At 37.7% G+C, this 23019-nt stretch overlaps 1 protein-coding gene across 2 annotated transcripts; it reads left to right on the forward strand.

Annotated features, from left to right (window-relative positions):
• The first annotated feature begins 1746 nt into the window (after nucleotides 1-1746).
• On the forward strand, nucleotides 1747-22212 carry LOC116732067 (B-cell scaffold protein with ankyrin repeats-like). 2 transcript variants are annotated; one of them, XM_032582003.1, is made up of 15 exons: nucleotides 1747-1841; nucleotides 2008-2397; nucleotides 4689-4831; nucleotides 4930-5068; nucleotides 5164-5309; nucleotides 6841-6955; nucleotides 9875-10074; nucleotides 15313-15367; nucleotides 17403-17585; nucleotides 18999-19061; nucleotides 19666-19850; nucleotides 20783-20840; nucleotides 20945-20974; nucleotides 21222-21301; nucleotides 21406-22212. In XM_032582003.1, the coding sequence occupies exons 1-15, from the start codon at nucleotides 1829-1831 to the stop codon at nucleotides 21430-21432; spliced, it is 1827 nt and encodes a 608-aa protein (XP_032437894.1). In that variant the 5' UTR covers nucleotides 1747-1828; the 3' UTR covers nucleotides 21433-22212. The 2 variants fall into 2 exon arrangements, with proteins under 2 accessions (XP_032437894.1, XP_032437895.1); XM_032582004.1 differs by having other exon boundaries at nucleotides 9878-10074.
• The last annotated feature ends 807 nt before the right edge of the window (nucleotides 22213-23019 follow it).

Here is a 23019-nt window from a genome sequence, read left to right on the forward strand (position 1 = left end):
CCCATATCTTTTCTGCTGGCACCACCCTCCGGACAGCATTTGCAGTTTCACTATTTACATTGGTAACACCGTGACCGACACTACATTTATGTTTGTCTTTATGCCACCACCTTTGGCGGCTGTGACTACAAGTCGTACAAGAAGGGATCTGTTCAACCGAAGCCACCACAGACTTTAAAGATTTCACCGTGACAGCGTGGCAGACGGACCTTGTGTGACGTTGTCTGCACGCAACGGGAGGATTGTCATCTGCTGCGGGTCGATGAGCAAAACCATTCAGAGATTTGAGTAAAGGAGACCTCACCTCTCACATTTGTGCTCTCGCTCCAGTCACACTATAAATAAATGGTGCCAATCTGGTATTAGCAAGACGTTGGTGCTGCAGCGGTTAATGAAGCACCGAGTTTTACGTTTCCCTCAATCAGGGTAAGCGTGCGTGTCCGGGTCAAGGCGTCCCCTTTTAACTATTCTTGCACTGGAGACATTTTCCACAGATCATTAGTTATAGCACGTCTCAGCTTCTTTTGGATGCAAACTTAATTAAACTCGGGTCTGGACTGAGACTCGGGCTCTTTATTTTCCTGGTAACCTGTTGTCTGAAAGGCAGTCACCTTTGTTATTTGCCATCTTCCCTCTTTGCATACTCTCCCACCTATTCTGTCTGCATGGAAAATACAGTAGAATAACAAGCAGAGCTGTAAGTGTGGGCTTTAGTTTCAGTATTTGAATTTAACTAGGTTGGAAATAAAAATTCATTTATAAATATCCTCTTTTTTTTAATACACTGAACCTTTTTCATTAAACTGCACCTCTCCTTTCAACCAGTCATGATTATTTGATTATTTCCTGGAAATATACGACTTGCCAGAGAGAAGAAATTTAACTTTTCAAACTATAGAAACAGCTAAATGTTTGATACGGTTAACTTTTTCAACAAGATTCAGTTCTTTGGTTGGGACAAACCAATTGTAGAGTGGAAACTAAAACTCCCTTCCCAAAACATTATCTTAAATTATTTCAAAACTGGATTGTTTTGAAATAACTAATGCCAACTAATTAGTTGGCATTAGTTGGCCACAGGCATTTGGTTGCACTAGCTTTCATTTAGGGGTATCAGAATAAATGAGGAAGAATATTAATGATCTATCCCAAAGGTTTGCAACCTTTAAAATCAAAAGAGACATTTTGCCTTCAGTCCAGCTAAATAAAATTTTAGAGCTGCAAAAAACAGACTGCTTATAATTTCTGATAAATATTTACTATAGAAAATGTGTTCTCACTTTTAAAGAACCATAATTTTACTTCCAATTTTAGGTTTAAAAAGAAAGATGCAACACTTTTGCAGTAAAGGGGTGGATACATTTTCTTCATTGCAATGTTGATATGTTTAGAAAATGATATGAAGAATCCTGTATTTCCTTTGCCTGTATTTCCTTTGAAGTTTCCATATTTATGCCATCGTTTCCAACCTAATGACAAAATCATTCCATCAAAAAAGCCTGAAAAACTGCTAAAACTTGTATTTGTTGTTACATGTAGTTATTTCAGTATTTTGCTAACGTTATTACCTGGAAAAGAGGCAACATATTTCATCCCACTCTGTTACAAATCAAAATAAAATGAAAAGCAAAACATATATAGTGTTAAAGCCTGTCCTAACTAAACAGGGCAGGGGCAGGGATCCATGTTGTCCTAAAAAAACTCATTTAGTTCACTGTAACGTAGCAGGAAACACCCTCTTATCTGAACTGCTCCTGACATAACAATAGCTGTTCTGTTCTGATGTTACTGAGAAGTGAGACCTGCCAACAGGAGCAGCTCTGTAGAAATGAGCCGCACAGGTAAAGGACCTTTCATATTAACAGTTTATCATCCAATTACAGCACATCTTAAGTAATGAAGAAGATTAATGTTTTGATATGTCTTGATCGTAAATGACGGGTTAGTGAGGGATAATTGGGGTTATGCTGCTCAACTATGAAGGGAAACTGTCGGGCATTCCCACAGAGAAACTGCTCATCATCTATGAGACGGAGGCGAAGCAGTGGGCCACCTACCTTCAGTCAGCCTTCACCGGGCAAATCCCAGAGGATGGCATCTGCTGCTACGACGTCAACACGCCGTCCAGAAAAGACGACTTTGTCAGGTTGTCTCACTACGCCTGCAAGCTGCTGATCCTTTCCAAGGGGATGCTGGAAGGTCTTCACCACATGAGGCGCTTCTTCCTGTCCAGGGTGCTGAGTCCTGCAGCCTGTGTGGTGGTTCTGCTGTGTGGCGTGGACAGTCTGACCCCGCTGCTGGACCGGGTGCCCATCAACGGTGGCGAGTGCCTGCAGATCTCCTGCAAGCAAGACGCTCCAGAGTATGTGAGCAATGTGATGGATATTATACAAAAAGGTACGATCCAAAAATCAATCACCTTTACTCCAATTTGGTTAACTCAACATAGGGTTTTTTGTTTTTTTTTTAGATTAATTGTAAGTAGGAAGATTTAGTATCTCCAGTAATTGACAATAGAAAATAGCTGACATTTTCTGCTTCTACTCAATGCTCATGTTAAATCAGTTTAGGTTGATTTTTAAATAGCATTTAGAAGTTCATCAGTCATGTGCAAAGCAAAAACAATAGCAACAATACATAAAAGAACCAGAAAACACATCACAATCTATTACCTTGCTGTAAAAGTTTCAGAAACAAAATGAACAATGCAGGTAAAACTAAAAATCTTCAGCTGTGTTTTGATAGAGAGGAAAGATTTCATTAACAACAGAAGAAAGAAAAGTATAGTTTGCATGATTACAGATCTTTAAAATAAAGACAGGTTTTTTTTAAATATTCTCAGTTTTTAGATAGATTTAAGGAATCTAATAACTGTATTCTACATTATTTGGGTCTTAAAAATATAATTTTGAGGCTAAGAAATGCAATTTTATGAGAAAAAAAAACAAAAAAATTTTACCTTCACGTTTATTTCAATTTTAGATCACAGGTTCAGATTGCATTGCTTTTCATTTCTGGTGTGAACTAAAAGTGTTAAAATGCTCTGTGTGCCACTTAATGTTTTATTTGGATGTAAACCAAATAAAATCAGATGTAAATTAATGAGAGGACATGTGTGCTTGTTGATGATCAGTTTTTCATTTGCAACACAGGCAACTCAAGCCACAATAAAATATTTGAAACACTGAAAACAAATGATTTGTTCTTGCTGTCCTCTTTGAAACATATTCATGTCTTTTCCTGAGAATGAAGCGTTTTTAGGGGAAAAGACAGTATCTGTTCTCATCTGCTCCATCAATCTCTCCATCCTCAAAGTACAATTTGTCTAAAATCCAAACACAGAGGAGTGGGCTTGTGTTTAAACAGGTGTGCTAGGAGGAACATTCGATGCAAATGTGGCCTTCACTGATTACTCATTGCAAGATATGCAAATTCAATAGCACTCTACCTCACTCCAATGCAGTGATACAGTGAAGTGTTTCAGGCTGGGCGCCCACGAACAGTTATATATTAACTCAGGAGTAGTTCTGCTTTTGACACAGATGGATGTTGTTTTTTAAATACTATATCTAATGTACCTGGAGAGGATATTTGTTCAGTTTATGTTTAAAAACTAAGTAAAAAAAAACAAGCATAAGTGATTGTTGAAGCAATTAACTTCCTTGTCTTGTAAGCCAAGCTAATGGCAGAATGTTAACATGCTCCAGACTGAACTAAAAATCATTTTTCTTATAAATCTCTGCAACCAATCTTGTTTTTTTTTTTCTTCTTGGTGTAAAGTTTCTGACAAGCTGCAGTCAGGTCCAGTTATGCTAACAGCAATAAGCTAACACCATAGCGCCAAAGTTTGACACGTGTGACTACTACTGTTTGGCTAATATAGAGGTAGTACATTATTTTATGCATCCAAGCACTAAAGGAAGATGTTAGTAGATAAATACTGGATAGAATTAAATATGTCCTTGCTTTACTGAGATATAAAACACTGTAAAGCAAATAATTACCTAATTTAAGCTAATTTGACTATTTTTACATGCTTGCTAGCCTCTTTCAGACTGCCCCAGAGCAGATGTGGCTACAGTGTAGTAGCTTGCCACTATCAATGTTTGAATGTGTGAATGACTGAATGTAGAGTGAAGCACTTTGGTGTCCTCAGAATTAAATACAGGCCGTGTACCACATTATATTTGTACATCAGGGCTTGTTATAAATCTCCTACTTTCCAATTTGAAAATGTTAAAAGTAGATTCTTTCTTCAATGTGGCCTCTGAGTACAAAATCATTAAACTTTAAAGGGTGATTCAAAAGTCAAGAAATCATGAAGTAGTTTGACTATCTTCAAATGTCCATTTCAGTCTTTCAAGAAACAAAAGAAATCAACAACTAATATTCCCACAGAAATATCTGGACACAACATAAAACAGAAACTACAACTCTGACAGCTTTTATCAAGTAAACATGGGGTGAAAATGATCACTGAACTGTTCCCTTCCTATATATTTTGGTACTTGTTACAATACGTTTGACTGCTGATTTATGGATATTACTGGAATGAAATGTCTGCTAATAAAAATAACATATACATCTATGAGGGAATAACCCCTTTTTGCATGGGGCTGCTCCAAATTAGCTCCAGGTATCTAAATACAATTTGCTAAACCGTAACATTCTGCACCAATCCTTCACAGGTGGATCAGCAATGGCAGCAAATGTGAACCCCAGGACACACAGACCATCTGGATCAGAGCAGAGGGACGAGGAGATGCAGTCATCTGGAGCCGACAGGGTCAAATCCAGGGTTCTTATCACTCCCTCCAGGATTCCCTGTGGGGTGAGAGAAGACACTTCTCTGGAAAGACATGCGTTTATTCAGAAAGCAGCCATGACACCGACTAACACAGCAATCCCCTATACTGTCCTGTCTGGCAGAGTTCGTCGGAGGTTTTCGTACTCCTGACAAATGACTTGGCAGGCTGCGACTGCGAGGTCGAGTTCAAGGCAGAGAGGAAGATAGAGAGAGTGAAGCCTGTCTGCTGGAGTGAGCGCATCCTGTGTGTCAGTACACCAGGTAGACAACACATGATTAATGCATGACTGAATAAATACTTTTCAGTTGTTTTTTTTTTTTTTTGCCTGGTTATTACTCCTGCATGTTTTCTGCAGCTGATTTTCCTGCTGGAAATGTAAGCATGACTATCTACAGTGGTGGAAAAACCCTCACCAGCTCTAAACTGCAGTACTACACAAGAATTGAAGAACTCAGCCATCTTCTGTCAAGTGTGGCAGACCCTGTAGAGTTCATGTGTCAGGTAAAACCTTCAACTGCCTTTTATTTAAAGAAGAACAAATTTTAGACTAGCTGTGAACCAGTATGAGAATTTTGGAAGCACAATCTTCATTTCAATGCATTATTTTAATTATAATTATGCCATCTGTGCCATATATTGCTTTTTGATAGATGATATATAGTTAAGTCTGACCAATTATCAATGCTTGGATTGAGGGGAAGTAGTGAGGCTTTTGTCCAGGCTGGTTGTGGAAAAACTGAGAGCAGATCTTTATTTACGTCTTTACGTCTTATATTTGCAAAAGCACTTTCTGACTTGTAAGAAGTGCTATATAAATAAAGTTTACTTACTTAGTAAAATCTGCAACAGGCTTCTTGGGTGGTTTTTTGGGCAATCAAGTCCAAGAGCCCACTGCACTGAACCCCATTGAAAACCTCCTGGTTATTCCACCAAATATTGATTTCTTAACTCTTCCTGAGTTAAAACTTTATTTGTTGTTTCTAAATAAACATATACTTGTTTTCTTTGCATTATTTGAGGTCTGAAAGCACTGCATCTTTTAAGTTATTTTGACCATTTCTCTTTCAGCAAATAAATACTAAATTTTCACTTGGAATTTCGGAGACATGTTTTCAGTAGTTCATAGAATAAAAGAACAATGTTCATTTTACTCAAACATATAAAAAGTAAAATCATAGAAACTAATCATTTTAAGTGGTCTCTTGATTTTTTTCAGAGCTGTATATATCAAAACTTAAACTTATATATTTTTTGTTGTTTTGTTTCCTCAAAAGATAATCGCTGGAGTTGTTTATTAATACAATTCTGACCAGTACAGTATGATCTAAAACTGAATGCTAAAAATTAAGAGCTGGAAGTGAAACATGCATAGTTGGACCATCAAACCAATAGTAACATTTTTGTTTGATTTTTTACATTTGAAACTTATCACAAACAAACACACAAGTCATATAAAAATATTCATATATCCAAAGTAAATTATTAGCTTGGTCATGCAGGAGGTTGATTCAATGCAACTTTCATATCTTAAACAACTTTTGCAGGACACACACAATATAATCCGCATGAAGCTATTTCACAACTCCCTTGCAGCTGATTTATAGTCGACAGAAATATGCAAATAAAAAATAAATGAAAGTAAAAAAAGAAAACAGAATTGAATGAAAATATGTCTGAGGTTTAGACAAAGTGCTGTTACCTCCTGGATTGAGGGGAGAGCAGATTACATCTGTCTTTCAGTGTTGAACACTTGATTTGATTAGGTCAGTTTTGCTGAAGCAGCAAACTTAAGCAATGAAAGAGGAAGAATTTACAAACTAAAAGTGAGGCAGGACTTTGATGCTGGCATGGTCAAATTAAAGTTGGCATTTTTATTTGCTCTCTAAATGGATTTCCAATACCACTACCACTGTTTTATGAGTTGGTGCATCTAATCCAAGATTTATTCTGGGAGTCACATCTGCCCTTAATAGAAAAGTTGCTTTTTGAGTCATAACTCAACACAACATTTTAAACTTTGTTTGCATTGCAGGCTCTTCAGGCTTGCTCTGTGGAAAAGTTGGATCAGAAGTTGTCTTCCATGCTGCTAGAGCTGATGCCCACAGGAGGCTTTCAGGGACTGCAAGTAGAAAACACGCAAGAAAGAGGTACAGCACTGCTTAGCAATGCAAAAAGCCTGGACAAGTAGGACTGACTTCAAATTTTATTCAGACTTTGAACATCAAAAGAATCTCTAAAACACACTGCGTGACCAAAAACGAATCACCAAATGGATTTAACTAGAAAATATGGCCTCCTGATGGAGGTAATTATTTTTGTTATAGCTGCTAAGAAGCTACCAAAGCAGAAAGCAGTTTTTATATCTTTAGACAACCATCACAGTTAGATTACATGACAATGTCAGGATTTATCTGGCTCAAGCCAAGAAAGAGTGAATCAGGAAACATGGAACATAATTTTCCCACATCAGGAAGTGTGCTAAAATGCTAAATCCCTACACAGTTATTTCTTTGGATGTTGCTTATATTTAATTTTTGACCAATTCTTTTGGGTTAAACTGTTTTGGTAAGCACTACTTTTGGAAATAGTAGTATCAAATAAGTACAGTAGCAATACCATCTTCTATTTCCAATACAAGCTACTGTTAGCATTAACCCCATAGTGAGGAAATTCAGGCATAAGAGCCTCCAAGTAACAGGCAATCGAGGCTGTTCACACAAAGATGCCAAAACAAAATTAAGAGGCATATACTGAACAGCACATGTGTCAAACTCAAGGTCTGGGGGCCAAATCTGGCCCGCCGTAGCTTTCTATGTGGCCCTCTAGGCTCCAAATTACATTAATAAGTCCTTCCAGTTTTTCACAAATCCGCAAAATTCACACAAAATCAACAAATCCCCACATTTGTTTCTGATTTTACTGCAATTTTTTCTCAAAATTGCCCCAAAACATTGTGTTTAAGTGACTGCTGCCTGAGCCTTACTTGATGTGAAATTGTAATTTTGTGATTTAAAAAAAAAGAAGTCACGTTTAACAACATACATTAGCACAACTGTCATACAAATTCCTTACAAATATTTCTAAATTAGCACCACAAATTCTATGATTTTGATTGCAAAAAAATCCACAAAAGCAATCGCAAAATCCTGGATGGACTGATCAGTGTGAAAACATGTTAAATATTATTTCATTTTAACAAACACTTATTGAATGCTGAAACAAACAGCTATTTATTGATATTTTAACAGTTCAATGGTTTTATCAATAGATTCTGGCACAACTGGCCTTTAAAGAACATTCAGATTTTTGAAATACTGCTGTACAGTAAAGACAAGATTACTACATAAAACACTGGGCAGTTATGAAAAATAACATTAATAATATTTTTCAGTATCTGACTGAATTTGCAATTCAGTCAAATACTTTAAAAATACAAAGGTGCAGGTGTATTTGTGCATTAAAAAAAAGACTATTTGCAAGATCTGAAACCAAATCCCTGCAAGCAACTGAGATGTGCAAATACCATCAGAAATGTTATTTCAAATAAATAAAACTATGCAAATAACAGTGCAGATGGAAGGAAAGATGCAAACACTGAGTTTGTTGGACACAGTGATGCTTATAAAGTCTAACTACTCCAAGGAAGCACCTTCTTTAAATGCAACTTTGTGCACTTGGGATGTCATCGAAGGAGCTCTCCAGCTCACCTGCAGCTTCATGCATTGGGTGGAAAACATTTACTACAGTTCTGTCTCCCACTTCTGCATGGGCAAAGTTAGCAATATAGGCTAAAAGATTACACTGGGTTACAAAAAGAACATTTTTGGAAGTTATGGGTTTTTTTTTAATTGGGACTATTTTGCATCACTGAATCAAAAAATGACAGCCATTTTTCTCAATCAGGGTAGGTTTTTATTCTAATTTGATTTAGAAAAATCCAGTTTTTTTACTAAATTGATTACATTTTAGTGACATTATCAGTTCATTTCCGTTAATATTTCTCATCCAAAAAACGTTTTAGGTGAAGAAAAAATAAGTTTTCTAACAGAGTATATTATTTAAATGTTACAAACTTGGATTTCTGTAAATTGAATAATAACTACTGACAATAGTAAGGATATGTAAATTGAACATTTCGTCTTCACTGTGCAAAGTTCTCCATCTCTTTTCTGTCCTGAGGGAATCTCTCCTTATTATCACTCATTGATCCCAGATTCTCAGGAAACCGACCCATATGTGCAAACAAGTGATGCATTTTGATGCTGATGTTTCATCCATAGTCCAGAAAGTTGGCCTGATGAGCAAAACCAATGTGATTTTTGGATTCAGTAAATCAAAATGACCCTAAAACAGTGGAAAAACCCCAGACAAATTTTTTGGCTATTGACCGGTGTTATAAGAAAATCTGGCTCTTTGGAAGAAAACCTAAAAGAAGTTTGATAAGACTAATAAGAACTCAAGCCTTTATCATTGAGAGTCCACATTGAGATCTATTTGAGAACCTTTGGCATTGTCTGAATTGTTTGGCTTCTTCTTTTTATGTTTTGGAGTATAAATCTTCCAAAACATGTAAATGATTTATACTTTAATGTGAAAAAATAAGGTGTTATTTAGGAAATAATACAACTAAATGACAAAACATCACAAGCCAATTTAAATGGACAAAATAAACATGTAGCACAGTGGGAACACATTCTTCTAGCATGATCAACATTATCCAGCATAAGGGAGAAAAAATAGGCTTTCCATTATTTCTCAGCTCATTATGTGGTAAGACTGATGGCTTCATCAGCTTGTGGGATTGATCTTTTACTCTGTTAAAAAGGGCAGAGGGAGATGTTGCCATGACAAACAGGTCAATAAAGTGCCTCCAAGCCATCTTTCTTTGACTCTCCTGGATGTCTCAGATTGACCACATTGCTTTACATCACCCTCATGTTCCCTCCAAATAGACATTACTGCTAAAAAACAAGCTAAAAGTAGAATAGGATGAGGAGCAGATGCTCATTTTGAGGCTTTCCTTTGCTGATTTGAAAGGGTTTTCACATCTGTTTAAATGCTCACAGCAGAGGTCCACCATGGGGACATGCCCTCACTCCTCCACTTCGCCGCTCGGTATGGATTCAGGAGCGTCTCGGGTCTGCTCCTGCAGTGTCCGGGCGCTGAACGAGCTCTGCGCATGGCTAATCAACACGGACAGACTCCTGCAGAGATCGCCAAAAGTCACGGCCATAAAGAGCTTCACGTCATTCTAAAGGAGAAGCTGGTAACTCCTTCCAAACTCAGTTCCTGTCTCTTGTTGTTAAATCTGGAATTGACTTGTTGTGACAGTGTGGTACTAGACAGATAATCTGTGAAAAGAGCCATCTCCTCCACCTTCTCCCTGAGGTATTGTCATCTGAAGAAATTCTCCGCTCCTGCTCAAAAACCAATTAGAGCCAGAAGGAGGGTCTTAGTGCTGTCAATCAGCCTCATGTACTCAGAGAAACAACTTACCATTACAGAAAAACCGTTAAGCCGTTGTTAATGTCATTCATAACCAGCTCTGCTAGCTGTAGCGTAGCAGAGAACAAGAAGGGGTGGGCAGCGCCATATTTTGTTGATTGACAGCACTAAGGCCCTTCTCCTGGCTCTGATTGGTTGTTTCTAATTAACACTGGGGGAATGCAGAGGAGATAGATTGTCTGCCTCATGCTGTCATCATAACAGTAAAAGTTTCAACAGATGTGTAAAAAATATTTCTTATTAAAGTTACATAACTCAGCTTTAACCCTTTAATACCTAAGTTTCAAATCTCTGCCTGGATATGTTTGCTATTTTATTTGTACGCAGTTCTTTAAATGTCCTGTGAGTAAATATATATTTGCATATTTATCCATATCAATTGGAACTTTCAATATCTAGCAAGTTATTTTTACAATTTACCATCTATTAAGAGAGTGCCCCTCAGATTAATTTCACTTCCTGCTGGAGGGAACGGGGGGAGATATTACTGCAATACCGAGATTGGCTGGAAAGTGCAATGCCTCCCCTTTTATAAACTGTTGGAATTTTTTATATGGCTCAAAATGTGGCGGAATTATGGTACTGCAAATTTGGCTGGATGGTCACCGATCCGTTTGGTCTAGGAGGGTTAGCTGGTGGATAGATTTTATGATAGGAACGGAATCAAACAACAGAAACTTTCACAGCTAAAGATCAATATATCAATAATGAGGAGTATCAGGTGCTGCCTTGCTCTCCATTGATTATCTTCACACCTTGAGGTGAGGACGGTACTTCCAAGGGGCGCTAGCTGGGCTGAGTGTCCAACACTTAAACAGTCCTTTAAATGCAGCTGTCAAAATCCATTCTCAGCCTGCAACAATAACAGCATGCCACATTGTCTCATTAAACATCAAAAGCTCTGTTCTTACCACACATTTTCTTCATCCTTACCAGCAACAACTTTTGACTTTCTCTCATGCCTCAAGTCAACATATGGAGAATTGTACCCTAACAGCTGTTGAGATGTACTTATCGTCTCAGCAGCACAGCTAATTGAGAGTGACTGCAGACTGAACGTGATTTGATCAGACTACTGCTGCAGAGAGCTTGCTGTAAGCCTAGGATGAGCTGCCAGGGGAGCATTGGAGTCAAACACAGGTCTCTCCACAGGGACCCGAACAAGCCTATAGCTGTAGCATAACAGAGTCAACATGCACAAGCACGCATCTTCTATTAGGGTGATTAAAATTCATCTCAGCGGCCCAAATTGTGCACCAAGTCCACGCTCGTATGTATCCTGGCAAAAAATTCTCAGGGTCCTGGCTGCTAGCTGAGCTTTCTGCACTTTCATTAACCAATCTGCTACGTCTCCCCCAACCTCCAATTAATCAGCCCTTGATGCGTCAGTGATTTGTGCGCTAGCGGAGCATTGCTCTGTCAATAAATCCAAGATGGATCAGTCCCCTGCCTCGTTCACAGGCTGAATCACTCACGGGCCCAGCGTCACGTCCACTAGCTGACTATGGCTTCACACTTCTTAGTTAATTAGCTGTGAACCGCTCCGGCGGGGGGGCGGCAGAGGGAGTTGAATTATTCAGGGAGAACAGAACTCAAATATAAATACAGAGAATGCACTGTTACTCATAATGTTTTGTGTCCTTGTATTGCGAGATCATGCTTGGCGAATTACAGGCATAAATGCACATTATGTCCTAAATTTATGAGTGCCGTTTAATCAGGGTTGGAGTTTTTACTGTGCTCTTTCAATAAATACAAATTAGTTTCCAACTGTATGTTTCTCAGAGAGAACAAGCAGCTGTTTATGTGCAGTACGCAGCCTTTGTGCAATGAATAATCCTATCCAAATCAGGGGAAGCCGAATGAGGTGCCATAGTACTGCTCCTTCCTCTGGGACTTGTCGAGTCCATTGACTTTGCTATGCATAATGCGTTTGCAGTGTCATTTGCAGCACTGTTCAGCCAGGCAAACGCCAAAGATTTGTTTATTATTTGAATGACTGTTTGAGGAAACTGTTTCCTTCACCCAGATTAGACTGTAAGAGACTGGATGATTCATTTATCTTTGGAGCATTAAAGAAAGATGAATTAGACTGATTAAATTAGCTTCTGACTTGAAAGCTTGTGCCATGCATGCCATTGAATCTAATCTGTATGCATTTGATCGTCATGGCAACTCAGTTAACGCTGGTTTGCTAATGTACTTAGTGGCAAAGTTTTACAATTTGAGTCCAATGTGAAATCTAACACTAAGGGATTTATTCAGAATAAAATCAAAAAATGAAATTGAAATACTCTTGATGTCAGAGGTCTTCAAATTTACCCTAAATTCCTCATTCAATATGGCTGCCATATATTAAAATGAGCAAATAATCAATGTATTTTCCACTGATCTGCACCAAATTAAGCCTCCTTTTCTGCACTACATCAGCTTATTTTTTTTACGTTAGTTTGCTTTGCTAGCAGAAACTTGTATTGATGCTAGCACTTTGAACTGCCTTGTTGCTGAAAAAATGCTATATAAATAAAACTTCTCACAGTATAATTATTCTGTCATTAGAATGAAAATGAGTTTGTGTCATATTTTAAACAAATAAAAAAAACTTTCTACTGACATATTACAACTTCTTAAAAAGGACCTTTGTCTTCTCATTCGGTTTCCTTTGGACATGACATTTCTTATTTAAACAAGAATATATTTTGGCTTCATTGAGATATAAATCTTGTCATGACTAGTATTGCATCTTGTAATAATGATGGTCAAATTAAGAAAGTTTCTCATCATAGCAAGTTTTTTTTTATTATCTTGCCATAACAGGAAAGTTTCTCGTTTTAAGGAGATTGTTCTCCTGGATTTATGTCCTAGCTCTGGCAGTTAAACACATAAATATGGGACTGAATTGCCAAAAGCGATCTGTATTGTTAGAAGTTGTTTCTTTGGAAATAATGAAATCCTTATGGTTTTCCAACTTGTTTGTGAAGCAAGTTCATCTAAAGTCTAATGTCATTAATGGATCTAACTTACTGAGTTCTGAGACAAATTGGGGATAAATTAAACAACGAAAAAAAGCAGCCAAAGTCCAAAAGAAAACCTTGAAAATGCCACCAGAAAGCTTGGAGAACTCTATAGAAAATATTTGGAAAAAAATCTAAATGAGATTATGCAAGCTTATTCTGTTTAACGGTTATTTTCTGTGGATGATCACAATTTTATCTACCCGCAGAAAGAATTAAGAGACTACTTAAAATGATGAGTTTCTGTAATTATACTCTTTATAGGTTTATGTTTGAGTAAAATGAACATTGCGTTTTTATTCCATGAACTACTGACATGTCTCTGAAATTCCAAGCAAAATGTAGTATTTATTTGTTGAAAATGAGAAATGGTCAAAATAACAAAAAAGATGCAGTTCTTTCAGACCTCAAATAAAGCAAAGAAAACAAATTCATATTCATTTAGACACAACAACACTAATGTTTTAACGCAGGAAGAGTTCAGAAATCAATATTTGCTGGAATAACTACGAAGTTTTCAGTGGGGTTCAGTGCAGTGGGCTCTTATGTTTTCCAGAGTTGTGTATTCAGACCGACACTAGTGTATATTTCAAAAAAACCCACACAAACAACAGCAGGTTGCCACTAATAGTCAAAACCAGCTTGCTTTTAAACTGACCAGGTTTTCCATCTTTCCTTTTTTGCTCCAAAATGTTCTCAAGATTTCCTGTCCATTGTAACAAAAATCCATGCCTCAGCTTTGTCTGCTCGCATTGCAGCAGTGAAACTAGATTTGAATGGAATGCCCAAGGCTCCATAGATCTCAGACATCTGTAAAATGATTTAGCATTTGTGGTTAGTAAATAAATACCTCTCTTGTTCTTTTGAAAATGCCACGCTGTTCTGAGGCGGGCCATTAAAATTCTGCATTGGAGCAGTTGGTAAATAAGCCACTCTATCCCCCCCCTCCTGCTCCTTCAACCTGTTGGGTCTGCAAAGAATCTCAACTGTCAATTAATGCATTCATGGTAGCCAATAGCTCATTTGTAGTTCTAGGAACAGCGCGGCGTCGTAATTGAGTCATGATTGGCTGTGTTGCTTGGAAACTGCAGACAGATCTCAGCGTGCTGGATGGTGATATTTTGATCCAAGTGAGCTATGTCTCATAAATTTTGCAGATCTCTACAGCCATTTGTTATTGAACAGGGAATGTATAAATTAGAGAAGGACCTTGACTACTAAAATAGGCTTTTTTTTTTTTTTGCTGAACTTCAAAAAATGATTATAAAGGAAGTGCTCAGGGTGTGTTTTGTGGTCAGTGATGCAACTCTTCACAGCTTCATGTCCACAGAAGCTGAAAAAAAAGCAGCAAATTATTGCCCATAATAATCTGGTTCTAATTCTGGATGCAGTCTGAATCAGCCCACAGTCCTCAAGTTGTTTCCTAAATGATATGTTTGAACTAAAAGGGGAAGATTGTCTGATTTCATAATTACCCTGATCATAGCCTTGTCAGTCTCTCAGCATGCAATTAGCAAATAGGCCGACTCTGGAGCAGCTCTGTTGTCAAAGTGAGACAGAAACCCCCCCCAAAAAAACATGCTTTCTCTGAGCCAGGAGCAGCGTTGCAGTACACCTCCTGAACATCAAGTTACAGCCCTGAAATTACAAGTCCTGCAAGGAAGTGAGAACCCTTAATTATTAATGTCACAACGGTTATGACAACACTGAATATTTCATCACCGTGCGGATGCACAGCCGGCTTTATGGACAGCCCTCTCTACTTTTATGGCTTCGGGAGATGCTGCAGCAAATGGACATTTCTTCTGAAAATTATGAGCCCACAGTGTAATATTTGTGAACACATTGAAAAAGCCTTATGGCAAAGACAAGAGATGAACAGCAGCTTTGTGTGAATTAAAATGAACACAAACTGCCCCGCTTGAACTGTTTCTTTTGCGACTTATGAGAGACATAAAGTTTATTTCCTGCTTTTTTTGTTGCAGAAGGTGCTTGGCTCAGGCGACGACAACAGTGTGTATGAAATGATGTGCAATGCAAGTAAGTGAGGACTGTAAGTGGTCTGCACCAGGTTTTAACTTTTTTTTTTTTAAACTAATCTCAAGAGTATGAAACCACACAAGAGATGTGACAGTTATTTATTAAAAATGAACGAAGCCAAAATGGAAAAGCTGACTTTGAAAAACCAAGCACAGCCATGATTTAGCAGCTGATACTCCCAGCAGTCATAACTCCTGGTGATCACAGGGGTTCGGTACCACAGTCGCCCACAAATAGCTGGATCTGTGAATACTTGAGATTCCCTCTAAAGTCGCTCATATCTGCCTATTTTAATAGTTCAAACAACAAATATACCTTAATATGCAATAACGGGCACAGTGGAAATCATCTTAGCAACATCACAGATGCTAACATCTATAGTCTCCCTTATCTCTGCTTTTAGTGAAGAATAGTACTTTATTGATCTCTAAGGGGAAATTGCTACTTTGGGAACAGATAATCATTGGCAAAGAAAATAAATGCTATTCCTAGTTTGGCTGCCAATAATGTATCAAGTAGCGTTGCCGCTAAGTATTTTAACATCCCAAACTGTATTTTCTTTAAAAGAAATGTACATGTGCTCTACAAAAATAGTCTAGAATAATTTGGAGTTGTGTTACACAGTAAAATCTGTGAATAGGTGAACCTATGAATACTGAACCACGAATAGGCAGGAGTCAACTCTAACTGTTTTGTTTAGGATTTTACCAGTCATAGTATTAGTCTGAGACATTCTCTTAATTTGTTCTTGTTTGTCTAGTTGATGACCCAGTTTGGGTTGATCTTCAGCTTATACAGATGGCCTTAGGCTGACTAAAGAATATTGAGATTAAAAATGAATCAACAGTTGACTCATTTTACTGCGAAGCACCCATTTGTGATTTGTGAGTGCAAATCAGGACCAAACCATTTCCACCACACCTCCATGTTGTACAGGCAAAGTAAAGCGTTTCAGGCTTTTTAAATTATTATTTCTCCAAAAATCTCTACTTCTGTCTTAGCTGTGAAAAAGACACTGGTCCAGTTCATTCAGATTAATTGCTGCTGCTGTATTATTTTCATATGTACAGAGGCCACCTGTCCCCTTGTGGCTTTCCAAAACCAGCCAGACTAGTTCAGTGGTTTTCATGCCAACATTCAAACAGAGGCTTAAATAATCCGACATAGATTTGCAGACTGATCTGTTTGGCGATTTTCCACTCCTAGGAAGACTGTCCTCTGCCTTGTAAATAATAATTTCTGATTTGAGACATAATTTCTAATCTATCTAAGGCTGGATTCACACTGCAGCCTGAAGTTACCTAAATCCGATCTTTTGTCAAATCAGATTTTTTGCCGTGGTTGTTCACAATTCCAAATATATGCGCCCTGTATGTATTCTCTAGTGTGAGCTGCAAACGACCTGAAAGTGTCCCACAATGGCAGTAGAGGAAACAATAACGTCAGTGTTCTCAGTGTTTTGTCAACCACCATAAAAAGAAGAAGTACTCAGCGTTTGTGGAAGTAAACATAGATGCTAACGGTGGAGCATAGCTTACACATTTGAAGTTGTTGTCCGACTTGGGCCAGTATGTTAACAACTTAAATCCTCATTATGGTCCGCCATGGTTGTTGTTTTTCTTTCCGTTTGTGCATAATCAGGTCGCAGAATAGTGATGTTTGTCGAGTATCAGTGACGTTCAGGTCGGATGAATGCGACCTGGACAATAGGTCGCATTTCCGATACATATCGGATATCCAAGCGGCCTGGGTCGCATTCGAAAGGAATCCAACCTGTGTTGTTCAGACTGTCATGAAAAGATCAGATACAGGCCGCATTATGTCAAAGAAAAACAGAATTGGGTCACTTCAGGCTGCAATGTAAACACAGCTTAAGACTGATGGACAGCAAAGGTTCATCTCTATGACCTTAGAGATCTTTCCTCATTGGCCATGCACAGAGATTTCACACCAATTGCTCAGGTGTGAATTAATAGTAGCACAAGCAAAATACATGCAGCAAAAATATTGTGTGCTCTCTTCATCATGGTTGTAGGCAAACAGAGAAAATGTGAGGGGGAGGACGAGGATCTCTACACGCCACTCGAGGTGAACGACGAATCGAATTCCAACTTCAAATCTGAAAAGACCTTAGACCTTACCAACCGTCCGCCAGCACCCACACCCAGGCCTGAGTGCATGCAGCTGAAAGAGGGCAGAACCCCATACATTGCACAAGGTAACACCTTTTGTTGCCTGATTTATCTGCTTATAGATGCATTTAGAGATACTTTTGTGAAGGAGTGTTTGATGCAGGAGGGGAGGAAGTGCCTAGAATCTGCACCACCATTGTCATTGGAGTGCTGCCGAACACGGTGAAGAGCCTTTTGTACTACGTGGTTTGCTTTGATTCCATAAACCACATGAGCATGGTCGCTCCCTGTTGCAAAACAAACAAGAATGAGGCTACACAAAGACACGTTCGCCTGCGTCAAGAGCCTGCATGTTCCCTAACTGTTCAATTTCAGCTGCGTGAATATTTTATGAAGTCGAAAGATTGAGAAGTGACTGGTATTATTAAGGCTTATAAATCATTAAATCAGCTCCAACTTGTTTTGCAGATCCAAACACATGCTCAAAAATAAATTTTTACTCCCACAAAACAACATTACACCTGTTCTTCACCTTCACCTGCATGCAGAACCCATAAGTAAGGATCGTAATTGCTCAGTGGACAAACTCTCTCGTTCATGCGGCTTATTTTCTTTGTATTGAGCTTGCATGCATTTGCTGAGCCACTTCTGTTCCCAATGGAGCTTACGAAGCAAAACAAGAAATTGAGTGTTTGGAAGGATTTTCTGTCTCCAAACCATCCTCTCGGTAATACAGAGAGAAAGAGAGAGAGAGAGAGAGAGAAAAGGACTGGGGCTACCACCATCTGCAACCAATCTTGAACAGGCCAAGGCCAAGTCAGCCAGAATAAGTCATTACACATGTTTTCCACCGTCCTCGCCTGTCCCTAGAGCGTACAAGAGAAAAGGAGAGGTTTCCATCTATTGAGACAGTGCAGCTTTAAACCACAAGAGGATTCAGTCGAGAGATGGGAAAGGAGAGACGAGGCCTGGTCCCGGATTAGGCGAGGAGACCAGTTACTAGATGCACAAGTGAAGTAGACTTTCCTTGATATTTGAAGACTAACATGGAAAAGTAGACATCTAAGTTAAGCCTTTTTTTAAAAATAAAAATGCCTCTTTTCTATGCCTTTGGCTGTAAAAGAAGCCCTTCTTTGTACGCTGCCATGATGTCAGATCATCTTCCAGGGTGTGGATGTGGAACCACTATCCAACATTGGTCACAAAGATGCAGATTCATTGTATTTGACAGCTGAACAGTGTAGTCTTTCATTCTGCTAACCAAAAGTATAATTTAATTGGTGCACAATTCAACCCAGGAGTGTATCAGTCTGTATGTGCCTGCTTATACAGACCAGATGCAAATATGTTAGCAGACATAGTTGATGTATTGGTTTTTCTGTCCTTAGACTTTATTTTAAAATGTAGCTTCTGGCTCCATCTTGTGGATGAAAAGCCTATTTACAGTAAAAACAGGATCTGCAATGTTTTTTAAACAGGTTCTTGTTATTTTTCTACAGTGTTTAAAAAGAAGAAAATACCCGGGGGGGACACTGATGTGTATTCACTTACATCTAAGCAGGGTGAGTGATGGGTTGCCCAGCAGGGCTCTGAAATTAACATGGAAAGAAATAGAGTGCTTTTTGTGTTTTTATTTGAATTTTTTTTTTTTTTTTTTTTTTTTAACTGCACCACCCATCCAAGATTTATCCATCTTTCCATCCATTCATCAAACTACATTTCCATCCAATAATCCCTTAGCCATCCATACATATAACATTCATCCAGCTTTCCATCCATATCTAGTGGATCAGAACCACTGATCTTACTCAAATGTATTAATTACTCTGTCTCAGACGTACATTCAAGCACACTTCAATCTTGGTTGTTCAGAAACATTTATTGTATTTTGTTGAATTTAAATTGTAAGGAGAACTGTCACTTAACGAGTCACTTTAGAAACTGGTGCTTAAAGGTGTCAGTAAGTTAGAAAAATACATTAAAAAAGCCCTTTAATCAACAGAGTTGCGTCTAAAACGCAGAATAGCAGAATTTGCTTTTGTAAACATGGTGGACTCATACGAGAGAACTAATTTGAAATAGAGACTTTACTTTGATTTATAGAACCCTCTTTTACTTTATTAGAAATGTTCTGGTCAGAAAAAGATGCCCGTTTGTGCACTGCAGCTCAAAGACAAGAAGGCAGCGCCTCTGGCACCTACGATACCTTCGTACCCAATAAGATGAAGCTTGAGCAGCTGGCGGAGCTCCAGCAGAGGATAAAGACCGATTCGCTCTCTATGGACAAGGCTCTCAATCACATCAGCGACCAGCAGCAGCAGGTCCAAAAGAGCGCGGTTAACAGGCAGGAGGTAGGACTTCAGAGCAGTCCGGCTGGATAAAAAGAAATGTATCTATAACCTCGTCTAGCTCTTTCAGTAGAACTACTGGCATTGTTGGAAAATGGAGCAGAAAGCTTTACGTGTATTCGGTTAGACCTCTTGTAACATTTAAACGGTTTTACATCATTTTCGCTTTGACCAAAGGTCATTTAGGTGAAATATAAGGTAACTACTACACTTATTTATTCTTACTCTGTTGTTTTGTAAATAGTTGAGCTCAATGTATAGAATATTAATGGGAACACATGCAACAAAATGCAACAGATGTAATGCAGGACAAGAAACTATTAGCAGAATAAACAGAAGCAAATAATTTAACCAAGACAGTTTCTACAAGCCTTTTGTCATATTGGCATATGTTGTAGTGTGGCTCTAAATTTTTTGTACATTGTTTAGAAAATGTTTACTAGAGGAAATTAGTTGTATTTTTAAAGAACAACTTCCTTTAAATGTATAGTTTTGTCAAATAAAGAAAAACTAAACTTTTGCTACTTTTTGTTCTACATATTGTTGATATTTATGGGAAATTACGTAAAGAGGCGCATAAAGTAGTTCCCAACATAATAATAATAATCATAATGAAAATAATAATAATCATCATCATCATAATGAAAATATGTAAAATGTATCACATATTTTTTGTGTAATTCTGATGGTAAATTGTAAATGGTAAATATATTTAAAAAGAATAACTGCTCTGTTATCATTTAACTTCTGAAGAGTACAGAGCTGAAAGATGCTGAGCTCTGCTCTAAACACGGAATAAAAACTCATAAAAGTTGATTAAGTGTCATTTTGAGAACACTGCAGCTACACCATATAAAAGCCTGTAAACACTGCAGACACTTCAGGGTGTCAAAAGGAAAATTACGAGAGAAGATGCTGTTTTTTTATCACCGCAGGAGAAGCTGAGTCACCTGAGAGCCGGCGTCATCAACAACAGAGACGACTGTGTGTACGGTAAATATTCTGCCCTCCTTAAAATTTGGTGTCAGCACAGAGAGACTTCGTGCTTTAACGTCCCAAACTGCAAGTAGTAAATGCCTTTCCTCTTTCCCTTGCAGATAAAATCAACAATGTTCACCTTACACCAAGTGAGTCCTTTAAAAGCCTTATCTCGGAGAACAGTGGAGGCCTGTGTTTGCATGCCTTTGTAGTTCCTGCAGTCCCAGTTTTAGTGCTGGGTGGATTTAATCCTCTGAGAAGGCCGGGGATTTGTTTAGTCAAATCCTCAGTGCTGACTTTAGATGTAAACAGTTTCAGCAGCAATAATAGGGAGTTTTTCATTTCCCAGAATGACCAGTCCTCTGCACGTTACAAAGTAATGTTCCCACCTTTCAGGCTATCAGGTGAATGAGAGTCGCAGAGAAAACCAACCGTCTGACTCTGGGTTTTATACAAAGCCACTAAAAGAGCAGCAGGTGAAAAGCTTGATTTATCTGTTTTATTTACAAATATTTGATTTGATAAGTACAACTAATAAAATTATAATTTTTAAATTTTTGCTTTGTTTTTTTTTTTGCAGAGCTTTCGGAGAGCTGACAAACAGTGAACGTACATGTCAACATTATTTACGCGATAAAAATATTTTTCCGAATTACGCTTCTCTTCTTTATGTGAACATCCAATAAAACCAAAGTTTTCTGTTTTAGTTTCTATGCTATGGGAATTGGCCAGTTTCTGAAAAAGGAAATCACACCCCACTGAATTCAGTTTTTACATTTTTTGTATGCATCCAGGGTTTTTTTGGATTTGTTTGAATTTAGATTTTTTTGTACACTTTAGGTTAGAGTTAAAGGATTTCAGAACCTAGTAATGGACCATTGATGTATTTATTCAAACCCTATGTTTATTAGAGGGCATACCTTATTTTTTACCATGACTATACAGTCCTTAAAAAGTATTAAGAAGTCACAATTACGAAGGTTAGAGCACACGATGAAACCGCCACTGTTAAATTATGTCACATTATTTTAGAAGAACTCACTATAGCTGTGGTATTTATGTAAATCAAGTAAAGGTAAAGATAAAAAAAAAAGTAATTTTATTTATGTAAGTTTTTACAGATCTTTGCACAGCAGATTTTTATGCTGCTGTATAAAAATAAACCTCTTCTGTCAAATTTAAATGTCTTTTACAAGTGTTAGAAAAGTCAGTAGTAGTTATCTTGACTTCTGAATGGATTTTAATGAAGTTTGTCTCCTTGTATATAAATTGTGGCATTTAATTAAGCATCATTTCAATCTTAAAACTTTACATATATTTAATGATTTTCTTTCATTATAATTTATTTTATTTATGATTTTGTGATATTCCAAATGTTTATTCATTTCTTTAAGAAGTTAAATGATCTAATAAACGTTATCACTGTGTCTACAAGTTGTATTTTTGTGGATTATTTTTGTTAATCATCAACATCCAAAATGTTAATAAATGTCGAACATGTTTGACATTTAATGTTTAACAAAGTAAAAGTAAGGTTTTGGCTCTTGAGAGTCACATATACAGTGTCTGCACAATTACTGGACAACAGAATTACTCCAAAAAACACAAATTTTCCATCTCATTTTCTTTTTTCACCCATTTAAGTGAGAATTATAGACAGACACCTCAAACTTTCCAATAAATACTTCTGACATTAAAAGAAGAAAAAAAAAGTCAGTGACCAATATAGCTACTCTTCTATTTAATAACAGTGATCTGCCTTCCATTCACACTTTTACTTGGATGCATGTGACGGATCATTGTCCTGCGTAAAAATATTCTCTTTTTCAAAGATGCAGACTTATTCCTGCACCATTGCCTCTTAAAACTGGCCGCAGGTTTGGAAATTGATTTTGAACCCATTTTCAACCCGAAAAGGTCTAACCAGCTCGTCTTTAATAATATCAACCCACACCGTTACCAAGTGGTGTCCAATGTGCCATTTGATGCCGTCTGGCACCTGTCAATCATTCCATTTGACCAATCAGTGGTCCCTAACTGTACCGAAGTACACGCCCCTTATCTGGAGGAACTGGACCTCATCAACATTTTATCATTAATTCGCTATTATTACACATTCCTACTATTGAAAATCTCAAATACTTTTACTTTAATTTTAGCCCTCCTGGCAAAAAAAAAAAAGTTTGGACATCAA

This window comes from Xiphophorus hellerii, chromosome 14 (genome assembly GCF_003331165.1).
Source record: "Xiphophorus hellerii strain 12219 chromosome 14, Xiphophorus_hellerii-4.1, whole genome shotgun sequence".
Lineage (NCBI taxonomy): Eukaryota > Metazoa > Chordata > Actinopteri > Cyprinodontiformes > Poeciliidae > Xiphophorus > Xiphophorus hellerii.